This window comes from Mobula birostris, chromosome 4, assembly GCF_030028105.1.
Source record: "Mobula birostris isolate sMobBir1 chromosome 4, sMobBir1.hap1, whole genome shotgun sequence".
In the NCBI taxonomy this organism is placed as follows: Eukaryota; Metazoa; Chordata; class Chondrichthyes; order Myliobatiformes; family Myliobatidae; genus Mobula; species Mobula birostris.
In genome coordinates this window covers 26,521,008-26,542,192 of record NC_092373.1, presented here as the reverse complement: position 1 = coordinate 26,542,192, position 21,185 = coordinate 26,521,008, and the positions used below count along the sequence as shown (strand labels likewise).

The following is a 21,185-nucleotide window of genomic DNA, read 5'->3' as shown; positions in this document are numbered from 1 at the left end:
GTAAAAGGCTACTTATGGCATTACTCAGTTCCAGAAGATGAAAAGTGTTGCACACTCAAGTCATTTGCCAAGAAAGTTAAAAATGGCCGTAATAGTGGTCTCAGTGCATCTTTATAACATTTCCAAAATGAAAGCAAAGTGTGGAAGATCTCATACGATTGGTGAAAGGTTAATAATGCCTGCTGTATCAGAAGTGCTCACCACTGTTCTCAAAATGGATACCAGTATTTTAAAATCAATTCCTCTTAGTAATAACTCTGTAACTTGTCACATTGACGAAATGGGCATTGAGTATCAAATATGCAGAACTATAAAAACAAGAACCTGGGATACAACTGGATGAGTCAACTGTGAGAGATCAGACATTGCTAATGGCAAATGTATGGTTTATAAAAAATGTAAACGTTTTATGAAGAGAATCTCTTTTGTAAAAAGTTTAAAACAAATTATCAACGGAGAATTAATCTACTACGAGCTCAAAATGTATATTGAGAATGAAAGTATTCCCATTAGGAACATGATCCCTCGTACAACAGGTTGACCACCATTTATGACAGGTCACCATACTGGTTTAGTGGCATTTTTGAAAAAAAGAAATTCCAAGTCTGTTTGCAATCCATTGTGTAATTCATCGTCAACATCTCACAGATAAAAACTTCAGCCAATGGCTTTTTTCAAGCATGGCACTTGTTATATCTGCCATCAACAAAACTAAAGCACATCCAAGGCTTATTGAGAAAGTAAGGAGGCATGGGAACCAAGGGGACATTGCTTTGTGGATCCAGAACTGGCTTGCCCACAGTAGGCAAAGAGTGGTTATAGACACGTCATACTTCGCATGGAGGCCAGTGGCCAGTGGTGTGCCTCAGGGATCTGTTCTGGGACCCCTAGTCTTTGTGATTTTTATAAATGACCTGGATGAGGAAGTGGAGGATTAGTAAATTTGCTGATGACACAAAGATTGGGAGTGTTGTGGATAGTGTGGAGGGCTGTCAGAGATTACAACGGGACATTGATAGGATGCAAAACTGGGCTGAGAAGTAGCAGATGGAGTTCAACCCAGATAAGTGTGAGATGGTTCATTTTGGTAGGTCAAATATAAAATGAAATAGGCATCCGTTAGTCTTGTGAGACCATGGATTTGCGTCTTGGAAGGTTTCCAGGGCGCAGGCCTGGGCAAGGTTCTATGGAAGATCGGCAGTTGCCCATGCTGCAAGCCTCCCCTCTCCATGCCATCAATGTTGTCCAAGGGAAGGGCACTAGGGCCAATACAGCTTGGCACCGGTGTTGTTGCAGAGCAGTGTGTGGTTAAATGCCTTGCTCAAGGACACAACACGCTGCCTCAGCTGAGGCTCGAACTAGCGGCCTTCAGATCACTAGACCGACGCCTTAATCACTTGGCCATGGGCCAACAGGTCAAATATGATGGCAGAATATAGCATTAATGGTAAGACTCTTGGCAGTGTGGTGGATCAGAGGGATCTTGGGATCCAAGTCCATAGGACACTAAAGCTGCTGTGCAGGTTGACTCTGTGGTTAAGAAGGCATACGGTGCATTGGCCTTCATCAATTGTGGGATTGAGTCTAAGAGCCGAGAGGTAATGTTGCAGCTGTATAGGACCCTGGTCAGACCCCACTTGGAGTACTGTGCTCAATTCTGGTCGCCTCATTACAGGAAGAATGTGGAAACCATAGAAAGGGTGCAGAGGAGATTTACAAAGATGTTGCCTGGATTGGGGAGCATGCCTCATGAGAATAGGTTGAGTGAACTCGGCCTTTTCTCCTTGGAGTGACAGAGGATGAGAGGTGACCTGATAGAGGTGTACAAGATAATGAGAGGCATTGATCATGTGGATAGTCAGAGGCTTTTCCCCAGGGCTGAAATTGCTAGCACAAGAGGGCATAGTTTTAAGGTACTTGGAAGTAGGTACAGGTGAGATCTCAGGGGTAAGTTTTTTTACGCAGAGAGTGGTGAGTGCGTGGAATGGATGCCGGCAGCGGTGGTGGAGGCGGAAACAATAGGGTCTTTTAAGAGACTCCTGGATGGCTACATGGAGCTTAGAAAAATAGAGTACTATGGGTAAAGTCTAGGTAGTTCTAAGGTAGGGACATGTTCGACACAGCTTTGTGGGCCAAAGGGCCTGTATTGTGCTGTAGGTTTTCTATGTTTCTATCCATTAAATAGCAGAACATTTCACAGTTATGCCAAGAGTTTGAACGTTTGCTTCTTCACACTGAAGTGCATTAGCTGTCAAAAGGCTGTTGCTTAAAGCATTTTTTGATTTTTTTGAAACTATGGTTGGAAGTCGACAAGAGCTTGGGAAACCAGATTGAACTGCTACATGGAGATGTGGCATACTTAGTCGATCTGTATGACAAAACGAACATTCTAAACATGAAACTGCAGGATGAGAATTTCAATTTAATCCAGGCAAAAAGTGTAGTGTCCACTTTTATCAGAAAATTTGAAATATACAAGCAAAACATTGGGAGTAGAATGTTCTTACAGTTTCTCTGCATAGAAAGTTTGACACTCTCTTTCGCAGATGGTGATTTTCAAGAGTACTGCTTATACCTGCAGTCACTGAAGAAGGATTTTCAAAGTCGATTCAAGGAATTGAACGATCTGGAAATTCCAGACTGGGTAATTAACCCATTTCTTTCAAAGGTGAAAGAACGGGAAGAGAGTTTGCAAGAAGAAATGATCAAAAGTCAGAATGATGAAGAAGCAAAATTGCTTTTCAAAAATGTCAGTTTTTGTGGTATGTGGCTACACTGCCATACAAAGTTTCTTGGTCTTTGGAAAAGAGTCAAACTGCTCTATGTTACATTTCCATCCTCCAACCTTCAGTGCAGTGAACCACATACCCAGAAAAAAAACAGAAACCGCTTGGATGTTGTTACGCATCGGGACTTGAGACTTCTGCTGTCACAACTTGAAGCAGAAATTTCAACTCTTGTGAAAAAAAACCATCAAGCTCGAGGACCAGATTAATATTGAAGCTGCTGTACAGAACATAGGTACTGTGTAAGCTAGGTTTGAAGAGAAATAAAAATTTAAAGCAGAATCATTTTTCTCATGTTGGCATATGGTAGACTTGTTTTTACACTATGGGGGCACCGGAAAGTATATGTGCCCAAGAGGGGCGCTGCAAGTAGGAAAGTGTTTTGGAGGGGTGTTGGGCTGAGAAGAGTTCAGAAACACTGAGTTAAGGGAAACTATGCTGATATTGGACTATTTCATCATGTGTCTCCAGGTACTCCGAAACCTCATCCTTAATAGGAAAGGTACGTCGTATCCAGAGTTTCTCCGGTTAACGGACGATTTCGCTCCATGCCTCTCTGACATAGTGGGGAACCACGTAAGAGGCAAGTTACAGCAGTGGTTTGCCACTGCCTTCTGCCGGGTGAGTTTCCAGAGAGATCACCAGCTCGTAACCCAGCAACGATGGAAAGCATGCAGGGGAGCCGGCTAGATTCGAACTTGGGACCTTTCGTCCTGAAGTCCAGCACTGATGCCACTACGCCACCAGCTGGGTCCATCCTTAATAATGGAGTCAAATATCTTCCCAACTGCTGAAGTGAGCCAAAACTGCCTTTCTTCTACCTCCCTCCCTTCTTAAAATGAGTGGAGTGACATTTGCAATTTTCCAGCCCTCTGGAACCATTCCAGAATCTTGAGATTCTTCCATAATCTCTTTAGCTACCTCTATAGATTATAGAAGTACAGAATACAGGGTGTAGTCCAGCTGGTCCAGGTGTCTTAGTTACTTTCAGACCTTTCAGCTTCCCAAACACCTTCTACTTAGTAATATTAACTTCACTCATTTCTGCCCCAACACTCTCAAATTTCTGGCATACTGCTAATGTCTTTGACAGTGAAAACGGACATAAAATACCTAAGATCATGAGCTATTTCTTTGTCCCCCATTATTACCTCCTACGGGTCCGATATCCATTCTTGCCTCTCTCCTACTCTTCATTTTTGCAAAAATACTTTTGGTATCCACTAAAAACAACAGGAATTCTGCAGATGCTGGTAATTCAAGCAACACACATCAAAGTTGCTGGTGAATGCAGCAGGCCAGACAGCATCTCTAGGAAGAGGTGCAGTCGACGTTTCAGGCCGAGACCCTTCGTCAGGACTAACTGAAGGAAGAGTGAGTAAGGGATTTGAAAGTTGGAGGGGGAGGGGGAGATCCAAAATGATAGGAGAAGACAGGAGGGGGAGGGATGGAGCCAAGAGCTGGACAGGTGATTGGCAAAAGGGGATACGAGAGGATCATGGGACAGGAGGTCCGGGAAGAAAGACAAGGGGGGGGGGGACCCAGAGGATGGGCAAGAGGTATATTCAGAGGGACAGAGGGAGAAAAAGGAGAGTGAGAGAAAGAATGTGTGCATAAAAATAAGTAACAGAAGGGGTACGAGGGGGAGGTGGAGCCTAGCGGAAGTTAGAGAAGTCGATGTTCATGCCATCAGGTTGGAGGCTACCCAGACGGAATATAAGGTGTTGTTCCTCCAACCTGAGTGTGGCTTCATCTTTACAGTAGAGGAGGCCGTGGATAGACATGTCAGAATGGGAATGGGATGTGGAATTAAAATGTGTGGCCACTGGGAGATCCTGCTTTCTCTGGCGGACAGAGCGTAGATGTTCAGCAAATCGGTCTCCCAGTCTGCGTCGGGTCTCGCCAATATATAAAAGGCCACATCGGGAGCACCGGACGCAGTATATCACCCCAGTCGACTCACAGGTGAAGTGTTGCCTCACCTGGAAGGACTGTTTGGGGCCCTGAATGGTGGTAAGGGAGGAAGTGTAAGGGCATGTGTAGCACTTGTTCCGCTTACACGGATAAGTGCCAGGAGGGAGATCAGTGGGGAGGGATGGGGGGGACAAGTGGACAAGGGAGTTGTGTAGGGAGCGATCCCTGCGGAATGCAGAGAGAGGGGGGAGGGAAAGATGTGCTTAGTGATGGGATCCCGTTGGAGGTGGTGGAAGTTACCGAGAATAATATGTTGGACCCGGAGGCTGGTGGGGTGGTAGGTGAGGACCAGGGGGACCCTATTCCTAGTGAGGTGGCGGGAGGATGGAGTGAGAGCAGATGTACGTGAAATGGGGGAGATGCGTTTAAGAGCAGAGTTGATAGTGGAGGAAGGGAAGCCCCTTTCTTTAAAAAATGAAGACATCTCCCTCGTCCTAGAATGAAAAGCCTCATCCTGAGAGCAGATGTGGCGGAGACGGAGGAATTGCGAGAAGGGGATGGCGTTTTTGCAAGAGACAGGGTGAGAAGAGGAATAGTCCAGATAGCTGTGAGAGTCAGTGGGCTTATAGTAGACATCAGTGGATAAGCTGTCTCCAGAGACAGAGACAGAAAGATCTAGAAAGGGGAGGGAGGTGTCGGAAATGGACCAGGTAAACTTGAGGGCACCAGCCTCCGGGTCCAACATATTATTCTCCGTAACTTCCGCCACAGCAGTCTCCGGGTCCAACATATTATTCTCCGTAACTTCCGCCCACCAGCCTCCGGGTCCAACATATTATTCTCCGTAACTTCCGCCCACCAGCCTCCGGGTCCAACATATTATTCTCCGTAACTTCCGCCACCTCCAACGGGATCCCACCACTAAGCACATCTTTCCCTCCCCCCTTCTCTCTGCATTCCGCAGGGATCGCTCCCTACACAACTCCCTTGTCCATTCGTCCCCCCCCCATCCCTCCCCACTGATCTCCCTCCTGGCACTTATCCGTGTAAGCGGAACAAGTGCTACACATGCCCTTACACTTCCTCCCTTACCACCATTCAGGGCCCCAAACAGTCCTTCCAGGTGAGGCAACACTTCACCTGTGAGTTGACTGGGGTGATATACTGCGTCCGGTGCTCCCGATGTGGCCTTTTATATATTGGCGAGACCCGACGCAGACTGGGAGACCGCTTTGCTGAACATCTACGCTCTGTCCGCCAGAGAAAGCAGGATCTCCCAGTGGCCACACATTTTAATTCCACATCCCATTCTGACATGTCTATCCACGGCCTCCTCTACTGTAAAGATGAAGCCACACTCAGGTTGGAGGAACAACACCTTATATTCCGTCTGGGTAGCCTCCAACCTGATGGCATGAACATCGACTTCTCTAACTTCCGCTAGGCCCCACCTCCCCCTCGTACCCCATCTGTTACTTATTTTTATGCACACATTCTTTCTCTCACTCTCCTTTTTCTCCCTCTGTCCCTCTGAATATACCTCTTGCCCATCCTCTGGGTCCCCCCCCCCCTTGTCTTTCTTCCCGGACCTCCTGTCCCATGATCCTCTCGTATCCCCTTTTGCCAATCACCTGTCCAGCTCTTGGCTCCATCCCTCCCCCTCCTGTCTTCTCCTATCATTTTGGATCTCCCCCTCCCCCTCCAACTTTCAAATCCCTTACTCACTCTTCCTTCAGTTAGTCCTGACGAAGGGTCTCGGCCTGAAACATCGACTGCACCTCTTCCTAAAGATGCTGCCTGGCCTGCTGCGTTCACCAGCAACTTTGATGTGTGTTGTTTGGTATCCACTTTTGATATTTTTGGCTAGCTCACCTTCAAATTTTATCTCTTCCCTCCTTATGTTTTTTTTTTAGTTCCCTTCTGTTGGTTTTTAAAAGCTTTCCAGCCCTCTAACTTCCCACTAATATTTGCTACATTATGTGCCCTTTTTTCCTTTTGTACTATCTGATTTCCCTTGTCAGCCACGGTTGCCTCATTCTCCCTGCTAATATCCCCTTCCATTCAACTTTGGCGAGCTCTTCTCTCATGTCTTTGCAATTCTGTTTACTCCACTGCAACACTGATACATCTGACTTTAGCTTCTCTCTAGACTCTTTAGCCTCTTGAACTGCAGAATGAATTCTACAATATAATCATAGCCTCCTATTGTAAGGTTTCCTTTACCTTAAGCTCCCTCATCAAATTGGATTCATTACACAATACCCAATTTAGAATTGCCTTTCCCCTAATGGGTTCAATCTCAAGCTGCTCTAAAAAGCCATCTCAGAGACATTCTACATTCCCTCTCTTGGGATCCAGCATCAACCTGATTTTCCCAAACTACCTTCATATTGAAGGCTACTGTTCGGAGGCCTGTATATGACTCTCATCTGGGTCCTTTTACCCTTGCAGTATCTTAACTGTACCCACAAGTATTCTACATCTTTTGATCCTATGTTAACTATTACTAAGGATTTGATTTCATTTTTTACCAACAGAGCTACCCCAATCCCCTACCTATCTGCCTGTCCTTTCAATACAAGGTGTATCCTTGGATGTTAAACTCTCAACTATGATCTCCTTCCAGCCACGACTCAATGACGCCCACACATTATACCTGCCAGTCTCTAGCTGTGCTACAAGATCCTCTACCTGCATCCTCTAGTTTGCATACTGTGTGCATTCAAATACAACACCTTCAGTCCTGTATTCAGGAATTTTAATTTTTTGCCCCAATGTTACACTTCAACTTGTCCTACTGACTGCAATTTTGCCTATTTTGCCCTTTCATCCATCTGTCCTTCCTCACAGTTTCACCACACACCACATCTTCTTGTATATCAAGTTTCCAATACTCAGCTCTATCATTCCAGTTCCCAAACTTCTACCAAATTAGTTTAAACCCTCCCCAACAGCTCTAGCAAATCTGCTCGCAAGGATCCTGGACCCCCTTATCAGGTGTAATCTGTCCTTTTTCTGCAGGTCATACCCTCCCCAGAAGAGACCTCAATGATCCAAAAATCTGAAACTCTGTCCCTTGCACCAATTTCCTCAGCAACACATTCATTTGGCAGAGTCACTCACAGAGAAGTACAGCACTGAAACAGGTCTTTCATACTATATAAACTGCCTATTCCCAATTACCTGCAACGGGACCATAGCCCATCATATCCCAACTATCCATGTACCTATCCAAATTTCTCTTAAATGTTGAAATCGAGCTGCATGGACTACTGGTGCTGGCAGCTCATTCTACACTCTCACGACCCTCTGAGTGAAGAGGTTTCCCCTCATGTTCCCCTTAAATATTTTACCTTTCACCCTTAACCCATGACCTCTGGTTATAATCCCACCCAATCTCAGTGGAAAAGGCCTGCTTGTATTTACCCTAACTATACCTCTCATAATTTTGTATACCTATATCAAATCTCCTCTCAATCTCCTATATTCTAAAGAATACAGTCTTAATCTATTCAATCTTTCCTCATAACTCTGGTCCTCCAGACCCAGCAACATCCTTGCAAATTTTCTCTGTAGTTTTGTTTACATCCTTCCTGTATATAGGTGACCAAGACTGCACACAATACTCCAAATCAAACCTCACAAATGTTTCATGCAACTTAAATATAACATCACATCTCCTGTACTCCATACTTTGATTTATGAAAGCCAATATGCCAAAAGCTCTCATAATGACCCTATCTACCTGCGATGCCATTTTCCATGAATTATAGACCTGTATTCCCAGATCCCTTTGTTCTACCACACTCCTCAGTGCCCTTCCATTCACTGTGTAAGACTTTCCCAGGTCGGTCCTCCCAAAGTGTGAAACCTCATACTTGTCTGTAATAAGTCCCATCTCCCATTTTTCAGACCATTTTTCCAGCTGATGTAGATCCCTCCACAAGCCATGAGAGCCTTTCTCACTGTCCACCACACCCCTAATCTTGATGTCATCTGCAAACTTGCTGATCTAGTTAACCACATTATCCTACTATCCAGATCCTACTATTCTTAGCTTCACCAGCACATGACACAGGCAGCAATCAAGAGATTATTACCCTGGAGATTCTGCTTATCAACTTTCTACTTAACTCCCTATATTTTCTCTTCAGCACATCCTCCCTTTTGCATCCCGTATCATTGACAATAGACAATAGGTGCAGGAGTAGGCCATTCGGCCCTTTGAGCCAGCACCGCCATTCACTGTGATCATGGCTGATCATCCACAATCAGTATCCAGTTCCTGCCTTATCCCCATAACCTTTGATTCCGCTATCTTTAAGAGCTCTATCCATCTCTTTCTTGAAAGCATCCAGAGACTTGGCCTCCACTGCCTTCTGGGGCAGAACATTCCACATATCCACCACTTGCTGGGTGAAAAAGTTTTTCCTCAACTCCGTTCTAAATGGCCTACCCCTAATTCTTAAACTGTGGCCTCTGGTTCTGGACTCACCCATCAGTGGGAACATGTTTCCTGCCTCCAACGTGTCCAATCCCTTAATAATCTTATATGTTTCAACCAGATCCCCTCTTGGTAGCAATTTATACCACAAATTCTCGCTGCTCACCCTTTCCCTTTAGAATGCTGTGGACCTGACCCAATACATCCCTGTCCCTGGAATCTGGGAGGCAAAATACCACCCAGGTTTCTTTATCATGTTTACAGAATCTCCTGTCTCTCTGCCGGAGACCTGCTCACTGTGGCTTCTCCCTGGTAGGTCGCTCAACCCCCCCCCCCCCCCCCCCCCGCAACCAGCAGTATCCAAAATGGTATACTTATTATTGAGGGTACTCTGCACTCGCTACCTATTCCCTTTCCCTCTCCTGACAATCACCCAGCGACCTGCCTCCTGCAACTTAGGAGTGACTACCTGCCTGTAGTTCCTATCCATCACCTCCTCATTCTCCTGAAGGCCATTGAGCTGTAATTCTATCCACTTCATACAGATGTAATTATCAGAGAGACTGGAAGTCTCCTAGAGTTCCTACATCTCACACAAAGACCATACCACTAACTAGATCCAATCTCAGTGCACTAGACAGAGGAAGAAAAAAAATGGAACTGTACTTGGAACCTTTGCTTGTGCTTGCCCAAGCCCGTTAAGGTTAAAAGCAAGGATGTAATGCTGATGCTTTATAAGGCACTGGTCAGACCACATTTGGGGTATTGAGGGCAGTTTTGTGCCACTTATCTAAGAAGACATGCTGGCATTGGAAAGGGTCCAGAGGAGGTTCACAAGATCTATTCCAGGAATGTAAAGGTTAATGTATGAGGAGTATTTTGGACTGTATTCGCTGGAGTTTAGAAGAATGAGGGGAATCTCACTGAAACCTATCGAATAAAGAACCTAGATAGAGTGAATGTGGAAAAGATGTTTTTAATAGAGGTGGAGTCTAGGACCAGAAGGCACAGCCTCAGAATAGAGAGACATCTCTTTAGAATAAAGATAAGGGAGAATTTCTTGAGACAGAGGGTGGTGAATCTGTGGATCTCATTGCCACAGATGGTGTGGAGGCTAAGTCATTGGGGATATTTAAAGCGTTGAGATTGATAGGTCCTTGATTAGTGAGGGCATCAAAGTAAGGTTATGGGGGGAAGGTTGAAGAATGGGGTTGAGACGGATAATAAATCAGCAACAATGAAATAGCAGAAGAGGCTTGGAAGGCCAAATGGCCTAATTGCGCTCCTATGTCTTAACATCTTAAATATTCCAAGAATAATGCAATGACAAATTTTCACTTGTTGGATATCAACATGTATTCACTTTCCACAAGTCACAGAATGATTATCGTCTCTGTACAGTTTCTATGCAAACACACTAAAGCTGGGCCCACTAGTGCCCATGCACCCACAACTCTCAACCTCCCTCCCGACAGTAATGCACATTCCTCTTTTCATACTCAGATCCAACTCCCCTTTGAATGTTATATTGGACCCTGCCTTTACAGCTATACTTAGCTACTCATTCAAAACATGTACTATTTGCAATTTTTCTCATGTCATTTTTGCTTCTTCTGCCAATCGTCTTCTTACAAAAACAAAGTAAAAAAGTTATACTTTAAATTAATACATTTTACCATAAAATTCTTGCTTCATTCCAAGCTCCACGTACCTCGCAAGTGGATTATAGCATCAATTATTTTGATTAATCTATCAACCAAATGTTGCATCTCTTCATTATTTGAAGTCCTGTTCAGTTGCTTCCTTCCATATTCCAGGACCTCGGTAAACATTTCAACACGTATCCAAATTAATTGTATTTTGATTGATGGAATTTCTGTAGGATTTTGTGTCTCTTCCATGGGAAAGTCATTTGTTTTGATTTTGTTACTGAACAGAAAACAGTATGTTATTTCTTCTCAAGGGAATCCAAATTCCAAAGTAGAATTCAATTTTTTTTAGGAAGGATGATGAAATTGATAACACCATGCTTCCTGAATTTAAGCATCATCCAGGCTAAAGCACATCAAATATAAATCATTTAGCTATTGAACTCATAGTTATGGAGACAGAGAGAAGTACAGCACAGAAACAGGCCCTTCAGCCCATCTAATACATGCCAAAACCATTTAAACTGCCTACTCCCATTGACCTGCACCTGGACCATAGCCCTCCATACCACTACTATCCATGTTCCTATCCAAACTTCTCTAAAATATTGAAATCGAGCTCACATGCACCAATTGTGGTGACAGCTCCTTCCACACTCTCATGACCCTGAGTGAAGAAGTTTCCCCTCATGTTCCCATTACACCTTTCACCTTTAATCCATGACCTTTGGTTGTAGTTCCACCCAACCTCAGTGGAAAAAGCCTGCTTACATTATTAACCCTATCTATACTTCTGAATGTTTTTCTTTGTTTTTATTAAAAAGGGAAATTTGAACTCTTCAAAGTTTCAAAGTGCATTTATTATCAAAGAATGTATAAATTACACAATCTTGAGATTTGTTTGCTTACAAGCAGTTGTAAAGCAAGGAAGCTGAAAGAACTCAATTTAAAAAATAAGACCAACCCCCACAAAGAAAAAAAACGCAGAACAAATCATATAAACAATAGAAGTAAGTAACAACGACAGCATTCCAAACCAAATTGAATCCTTAGATCCAAGTTCCTGGAGCAGCCCAGAGTAGGCCCAAAGACTCAGTATTCAATTCATCATATTAGTGGCGCAAATCGCTGCAAAGTTCACAGACATGAAGCACTGCAGCCGGGGGCAGTCTCACAGCCTTAGCATCGTGGAGAGTGAAGCTCCCAGACTATCTGGGCCAGCATTTAAATTGTCCAAACCTCATACCAGGACTTGAGCCCTGCTCCGGAGAATCAATCCAGGCTATTTTGTTGCCAAAGAAACCGTTCTCGACCTCTCCAATTCAGCTCAGCGTTTACAGCGACCCACCCTCGTACCCGGGTTAGCTGGAAGGGCATCATAACTCATCTGTCCTATCTTCTTCCCTCTGAATCGTTCCAACCAGCACAGCTCCAACTCCAAGTGCATCGATTTTGCAGCACACCAGCAGGGCACATCACTTTGCCTTCACCTCACCTCTTCATTGCTTGTGGTGATAGTTTACCACAACTTGCTTCAAAAAAAAGTGTTATCACTAATGGTTTTAATCGAATTTCTTTGCTTTCACACTACCAGGGAATTGTCACATGTCTTTGGCAACACCATTTTAAACCGGAAGTTTTTAATGCCTTTAATAATAGAATTGGGGAAAAAACAAGTAATTCCTTGAAAAGTTATTCTTCTTTTGATATATTAATTTTGCTTCTATGACTAGTGAGGGAACTCAACTCTACCCAAAGAGATTTAATAAAAAGCATATTGAAGCCCTGTGCTAAATAGTATGACCTAAACTAACGATCAGCTTTTTCTGAGCATCCATTATTGCACAAATTCTCATCGACCTTCAATTTTTCCCACGTCCAATTTTTTAGTATACAGTCAAAACACAGAGAAAAGGATCTACTTATAATAATTAAAAAATCATAAATTGTACCTATTAAGAATTCCTTTGTCACAGAATGCTGTACACAGAGCTGCCAAACGAAATAAAACCACAATACCCTCCAACAGAGGTAAAGTTTCCTTGTGTGACTCAGCCTTGTCCAATGAATTGATCAATGCTCTCAGTCTTTCATATACATCCCACCACAACCTACTTTTGAATTTCATTTCCACTTGTCCGTACCTGCAAGGAATAAACAAACACGCATTAACAAATTTCATAGGAAAATATATTCTAAAAATTCTAGAAAACAATGACATAAAGTATACAATGCATTTACAAGGAAAAATGTTTATAAATCTGACATCCAGTTTCAACCCAAGTAATTACTCTCTTGGCATAAAAGATTAGTTAACAATAAGGAGAGTCAAAATAACAACACAGTTGTACCAGCTTGTACTTTTCAGATTTAGATTCATTGGTCAAAGCATGGAACAGCACGTGATCATGCTCAAACTACAGAATAAGGCTAAAGCTAAGAGCACTGTGCATGATCATGAATATACATTACAGGAAGGGTACTGCAGGGTGCAGAGATTTACCAGGGTTAGAAGATTCTTGCTAAAAGGACAGTGGCTTAGCTGGGGTTATTTTCTTTTTAAGAAAGAAGGTTAAATGGACATGTAAAATTATGGGAAGCCTGGAGAAGATGAAGAGAAAGGCCCTATAAGGAGACACAAATTTAAATTAATTGTTTAAAGAATTTGAGAAAAATACCTGAATAACTTATTTCACTCAAGATTAATGGAAAATATGGGTGAGAGATCGGAAACTCATCACTTGGTAAATGGATCATTGAAAAAAATTACATACAAGGATCTAGTAAATGGAATTAACCAATGAAGGAATAAAGGGATCCTATTCTGGCTGCTTGACGGTTACCAGTGGAGTTCCACAGGGGTCAGTGTTGGGACTGCTGCTTTTTACAATGTATGTCAATGATTCAGACTATGGGATTAACGGATTTGCGATTAAATTTTCTGATGATACAAAGATAGGTGGAGGAGCGGGTAGTGTTGAGGAAACAGAAAGCCTGCAGAGAGACTCAGATAGTTTAGGGGAAACTAGACAACGGGGTGACCCGTTGGGGCACCCTTTGAGAGGAGGGTAGTGCAATCTGATGTGACCAGAATGAACATTAAATTTTCCTGAACGCTATTGGTATCAAATTGCTTTGGAAACTGAAGTAGGAAACCTCAGTTTACTAAAGAAGGACGATGTGTAGCAAAGCAAATATAGCTGCTCCTCATTTAACGAAGGACACTTTTGATGGCATCATTTCTGGTTTTTCTGCCACCCTTGTGCCTCTCGTTGTCATTCTGGAGACGTGCAGCCCTTTTATTCCCCCGTCTCTTCATCTCTTCTGCTGTTTGTTGTCTCTGATCCTGGAGATGTGCATGTCTCTCCTCCTCTGTCTCTTCTTCTCTCATCCTTTTTTGTCCTGACTCTTTGATCCTGGGGTCGTGCGGCCCTGGCCTCATCTGATTCTTGTTCTCTCCCTCTCCTTGCCGCTTCCTGACGACGTTTGGCGACATCTTGTGACCATGTCCCCCTTTCCACGCAGCATAATTAGGCTGACCATTTTTTTTAACCCTAATGCTGGATAGAAGATACAAAGCAGTAACACCAAAGGATGCTGACTATTCTTGATGATGTGGTTAGCACTCTCCTAAATGGACGTGATATAGTCACCGCTGTCCTTTGACTGCAGCAAAGGGTTTTATGGTTGTCTCGAAGTACATCATTACAATAAGATTTAATTATCTCTTATTGATGGGTGGCAGTTAGATCTGTTCCAATCCTGCACATGCTGATGGTGATTAGCAGAATGTGTCCCTTAAAATAGAGCTGCCCTGCCCTTCTGCTCTGGTAGGTGTCACTGCTGAGGCTGGCCATGCGCATGTGTCGGGCTGTCGCGTCCCGTTTCCATAATGGCGGATCAGCTCTCAGGTTAAAAGGGAGCCTCAAGCAACACACATCAAAGTTGCTGGTGAATGCAGCAGGCCAGGCAGCATCTCTAGGAAGAGGTAGAGTCGACGTTTCGAGGCCCGAAACATCGACTGTACATCTTCCTAGAGATGTTGCCTCGCCTGCTGCGTTCACCAGCGACTTTGATGTGTGTTGCTTGAATTTCCACCATCTGCAGATTTCCTCGTGTTTGCATTCTTAAAAGGGAACCTGTTGATTTTTGCGAATGAGCAATTTTATACGAATATATAATCCTGAACTTTGCCTGCATTCTGTAAGTTCGCGCATTTTAATTCAATTTAGCCAAAAAAAAGTGCTGCTGTAATGCACCGTTTGCACTAATTGGAGGTCACAAACAGACAAACAGAACATGAGAGTTTTAGTAGTATATAGATGGGCAAAGAAGTGGGAAATGAACTACAATGTTGGAAAGTGTATGGTCATGCACTGTGGTGGAAGCAATAAACAGGCAGATTATTATTTAGATGGGAAGAGAATTCAAAATGCAGAGATGCAAAGGGACTTGTACAGGATACCCTAAAGGTTAACCTCCAAGTTGAGTCAATGGTGAAGGCGGCAAATGCAATGTTGGCATTCATTTCTAGAGGTATAGAATATAAGAGCAGGGATGTGATATTGAGGCTCTGTACGGCACTCATGAGACAACACTTGCAGTATTGTGTGCAGTTTTAGGCCCCTTATTTTAGAAAGGATATACTGACATTGAAGGGGGTTCAGAGAAGATTCAAGGAATGAAAAGGTTACCATATGAGGAATGTTTGGCAGCTCATGGGCTGTATTCTATGGAGTTCAGGAAAATGGCGGGGGGGGGGGTCGCATAGAAACATTCCAAATGTTAAGAGGCCTGAACAGATTAGATATGGCAAAGTTATTTCCCATGGTAGGGGATTCTAGGACAACAGGTCACAACTTCAGGATTGAAGGACGTCCATTTAGAACAGAGTGCAGAGAAATTACTTTAGTTAGAAGGTGATAAATCTATGGAATTTGTTGCCATGAGCAGCTGTGGAGGCCAGGTCATTGGGTGCATTTAAGGCAGAGATAGATAGGTTTTTGAGTAATCAGGGCATCAAAGGGTATAGGGAGAAGGCAAGGGAGTGAGAATGACTGGAAGAATTGCATCAGCCCATGACTGAATGGCGGAGCAGACTCAATGGGCTGAATGGCCTACTTCTGCTCCTATATCCTATGGTCTTATTAGGCATGAACGGCTAAAATGCTTCCTGTACAACTGACTTTAAAAGCTGCTCTTACAGATTTTAGAATCTGGGCTGCCAAAAGGTTCAGACAAAAGATATCAATGGGAGTTTAGATATTATTTCTCTGAAAGTGTACGGGGACTCTCTGGATTATGGATGACCCAACTTATGGAAATCCAACTTTACACAAGTTCTCCCCTGCATTTTTAAGTTTTCAAAATAGTAATAACAATAAGGTGTTTTGAAGTCATCACTAATGACTGAATATAGTATATATCAGAATCAAAATCAGATTGTTATGACTGACTATGGACGTGAAGTTTGTTGTAACGTTAATGCCATTAGTAAAACATACAGCTATCTAATCCTGTACTGTACATACTGTAATTGCCTTTGACAAGTTTTAGTTGACACCATGTATTTTACTGAAGCTAGATCACCCATATTCTTATGAGCTCTATTAGCAGGATTTCAGCTGTCGAAGTTCAAAGCACATTTACTACCAAAGTACATATACTACATACAACCTCGAGATTCGTCTTCTCACAGGCAGCCCACAAAACAAAGAAACCCATTCAAACACCCCACGCAACAATGTCCATCAATGTGCAAAAAAAAATTGTGCTAACAGTTGAAAAAAGCAAACAAATAATACATAGAATATGAACCAAAGAGTCCTCAAAAGTGAGTCCACAACCACAGAACCAGTGCAGTGCTGTAGTCAGTCCAGGAGACCGGTGGCTGCAAGCCACAGCCATAGAACCATTTCAGTGCTGATATTTATCTTTTGTGCTGGTTCAAATATTTATAGCTTGGCAAGACAAAACAGAATGATTAAATACAAATAGATTTTAAAAATATAGTTCATACTCAGCCAGCAGGACTGGATTCAGTGAGCTTTGTGCTGTGAAACTCAAGCGTGGCCGCTTCTCTGGAACTTCATCAACATTTCTTTCTCCACCTGTTTCAGGAATCTCTGTTGATGGTGTCTGTGTCCGATTACGTGTAGCCTGCACGACACTGACTCCTTCTGCTCTCATTGCTATGTACAAGCAACTTAACAAATACTGAAACACAATGCAAGAAGTTATATGAAATAACAAAGAGCCCTGCATAAAAAGAGCTGCACGTTTCACTATAGAAAGCATCACACTAGTGGCACTTCATGTTTGACAAGAAAAGGACAGAAAAGTTAAGACTATATTCATAGCTGTTTAAAAGGGCAGGTAAATTTATTGAGACACATAAGACAGCCTCGGATGTGATGGCTGTTCAACACAAACAACACTTTTCACTGTAATTATCGACGTACACATGACAAGTGCACTAGAATCGTAATTCTGGTTTGCAGAACAAAATATTGAGAGGATGTTTCCTCTAGCAGACAAATCTTTAACTAGCAGTGATAGTTTCCAGTGGAGACAAGAACTTGTTCACTGAGACAAAAGTGAATCTTCTGAATTCTCAACCTCAAAGTGCTGTGGATATTGTATATATACAAAGCTAACTTTAATAAATGTGTCCAAAGTTAAGAAAAACAGATTTTTGGTCCATAGGGAAAATGAAAGCTTTTGCTGATTGGGCAAGAAACAGTAGTTGAAGCTAAGCAGGAGATCAATCTTGAACTTATTCAATAGCAAAACTAGGTGACTCACTCCATCTTCTCTTCATTAAGTTTTAAAATCAAAATTGAAGATATAATGCTTAGTTATTCCACACAAAGCCTCGGGTTTACTACCTGGTGCTTAGTGTGTTACAATGCATCATGCTCTGGGCTATAGTAATGTATAAGTTTACCATTACAACAGCCTAATTAATTTCAACTAAAACATCACAATACTAAAACACCAAGTAAAAATAGTCAGTCAGTACAGAAGTATGAAGCAGAAACTGAGCCAAGAATTTCCACTTTCAGTAATCAGTTCCTCTCAGCTGGTTACCAGTTTTGAAGATGGGGAATGATGATGCAATGAAACCCAAAAATGGCTTCCTGCCAAAAAAATCTTGTCTAGTGCACTGACTCAATTTCTGTTCATTCAACTTACTACTATGGATTACTTAATGAGGCAACTGATTCAACAGTTGTCTCTTCAGCCTATCAACAAAAATTATTTAGTTATTACTTATCAGACTCTGGGGCAAGCACAAGGCTTCGCTGAGCTACAGACGAACTGCCTTACAGAAATGCAACTTTAAGCCAACTCTCCCATATATTTTTAAAGTATTCTCACAATAATAATAAAAAAGTTCCATTGGATTCAATTAATGGCAGAATATATTCCATTAGTTTAATTATGAGTTGTACTGAGGTGATTTTTCAATAAAATTAAACAATTATGGCAAGTGTATATAGAGCAAAGCGATTGGGATAGCTATGAAAAATGGGGATTTTATTGACAGATAAGAAACAGAATCTTTACATAACCTGTCAAATGGCAGCAATGATTTTGCAAGAGTCTATAAAAGAACAACACTTAGTTGTTCCATGTACTGAGAAATGCACACACCCTTTTGTTTTAATGGATGTTTGAATCACAACTTATTTGTCAGTGGATAAATAAATACTTCCCTGTACTAATCAAATTCTGAAGGAATGAAAATCTAAAAATAAGATTGTTACATGTCAGAAAGGATTCCTGGCAACAATGAGAATTTTTAAATACTAAAACTTTAATTAAACCAGACGTGGAAACACCAACTTTTTCTGCTACGTTCAGTGACTAACTTGTACGTAAAACTGCCAACATCATCCCCTTTTATGGATTTGAATGGAGTGCACTGGCAAAGTATCAATTTAAAGAAGTATGTGAATGAAAATTTTTGAACAGTGACTTTCAGATTTCTACGCTTAACTAGCAATAAGCAGATCCTCGAAGTTGTTTTGATAGCACCAATAAACAGTGAGCACAATCAACTTCACTTAAAATCAAAGTGAATTGTTTGGAGGTACTTGACACATGATAAAAGTTACTTCAATATTAAAATTTTATAGTTCAGATGCTCCGTTCAAACACTGAATGCCCAATTCTTGTCCTTGTGCAAGATAATAGTGGGCTAACTCCTGCATTGACTGCAATGGTTGTGTGAATAGTTCTTAAACTACTAGAAAGATCAATTGCTCCAATAAAAACTCAGAAGGTGTAGGCAGTGATGATCAACTACAAGATCTTTTAAAGTGTAATATGTTATGGCAAAGGCAGCCTTATCTTTATATAAAACTTGTCTAGGTAAACCACATAACATATAATGGAATAGTTTGCTAATTCTCATTAGGTATGCTGGGAGATTTGAAAATGGGGATGAACTCTGTCAAATATGCACATGAGTACAATTGAATCTGATAGGTGGGCTGTTGTGCAAATGTGAGCAATAACTGTTCGTGAATATGAGCGAAACACAGTTGAAGATCCACCAAACAGCAGTAAAGATATGAATTTTTTGAATTGTTGGTTGGAAGGAAAAGTTGCTGGTGCAATTGGATGACGCTCCGATCATTGTGTTACAGTACATGATCTTTTAGTTAGACTAGAAAGGAAAGAAGTTAACTGGATCTATTTCAACATCTCATCTGAATAGCAGCACCTCTGATACTGCTACTCTGTATATCCAGTCCTTGAATATATCTGCATTCAAAATACCTTGATCTCTGTCAAGGATATGGGATGGAGAGCAAACTTTTTATGTTTTCTACTTACAGTGACAGACTACATGAAGTCCTCGACAAACAACTGTAAGTAAATCATTGTCACCTTCTTGATCATGTGAGAGACATGACTGAAATAAAAAAAAGTAAGAATACACAGATTAAGACAAAATACCTGTTGGTTCTGCTGTGTTCCTATCATTTCAGTTACAGCTCTGCAAATCACATGCATACGGTGTTTCTGTATTGGATCCGCACAAATAACTCCTGAAGGTCTAAACATCAAAAAATGTTGCAATATGTGACATAAAGCTGATCTTAATTTATCAGATTCAATTTGTTTCATCAGTCCATCTCCTATCAAAGTACTTAATTTATCCATTAATCTGTTCAGGTAAAATGGTTCTATCACACACACACTTGCAAGGTGTTCAGCATTGATGGGAAAAAGTGCTCTGACCAATCCTGCAAATGGCTCCTCATACAATTCTAGTTCATCTCTGTTGGCCGCCTTAAATAATAGCAAAAGATCAATAAAATGATTAAAAAACATATTTGACAATTCTTCTGGTGGTGGTCCTCCAAGGTTTGTTAACTTTGAAAACAGGGTTAACACAATACTCTTTATCTTGGGACTGCCATGTTCTAAAAGGGAGCAGCCTATTTCCCATAAGATGAATCGTTGCCGCCTACAAAACATGCTGGAAAGAATCGGAGATAGTATTCTCAGTAATATGATCTCCAATAATTCTACTTGTAACACAGAGTTCAGTAGAAGAGGTGCAGGAGTTAAATATCCTGGATTCTCTGTCGCGGCCACAATAAAACGATTAACTGTGAATGGCCACAAGGATGATTTCGGCATCATTATATTCTTCTCTGTCAGACAGATTAAATCTTGAAAGAGGCCAAGCACTTCCTTTGTTTGTACTCCAAATATGAAGGGATTCTTGTTCTTAAATAGCCATAACAAAGAAATTATAATTTTTGCAATACAGTTTTGCAGTGCCTGGCAGTTCTGGGATGCAGCAATCCGAAGAAGCCTTGTTATGATCCAGTTACTGAAATCTTTAAAAACAAATAGATACAATCAGATTGAATAGCACAAATAAAAACAAACATAAACTTTGTCTTAATTATGGAACTTCACACTTAGTCCAGATTCAGGCTACATCTAAAGAAGTCAGTGGCTCCACCACAGCATAAACATTAAGCTGACAAATGAAATTGATTGGGACATGTTCAAGAAGAGCATACTGGCCAAGATAGAGTGGTTAAGCTGAATCCTGTGTAACTGGATTCAATAACTATTGGATAGGATTAAATGAATGCAACTACAACCAGAGTAAAAATGTGAATACATACTTTCTAATTTTTGTTATAATTTATAACATTCATCTTAATGTTCAGAGTTCCTTCTGATATAGGAAGCCATTCTGCCACACAGTCCATGCTGTCTCAGAGCAACCCCATCAATTTATTTCCTTTATTTGTTTCAGAACAATTGTGTTCCACTCATAATTCAAAAGCTATCAAGCAGCATCAAGTTGGTCAAGGATGTTAGTAATTCTAATTGATTTGTTGAGATCAGGAGGGCATT

The 21,185-nt window shown here is 41.7% G+C and overlaps 1 protein-coding gene across 3 annotated transcripts in view; it reads right to left on the bottom strand.

Moving 5' to 3' along the window:
• Positions 1-21,185, bottom strand: part of atr (ATR serine/threonine kinase) — a 133,533-nt gene that overhangs the window by 94,124 nt on the left and 18,224 nt on the right. For 2 of the 3 annotated variants that reach the window (XM_072255025.1, XM_072255024.1), the window contains exons 4-7: positions 19,761-20,653; positions 16,813-17,009; positions 12,746-12,937; positions 10,856-11,073 (exon numbers count right to left, since the gene is read on the bottom strand). In XM_072255025.1, the coding sequence (XP_072111126.1) occupies positions 10,856-11,073; positions 12,746-12,937; positions 16,813-17,009; positions 19,761-20,653 (1,500 nt within the window). The other variant, XM_072255027.1, reaches the window with a different exon arrangement.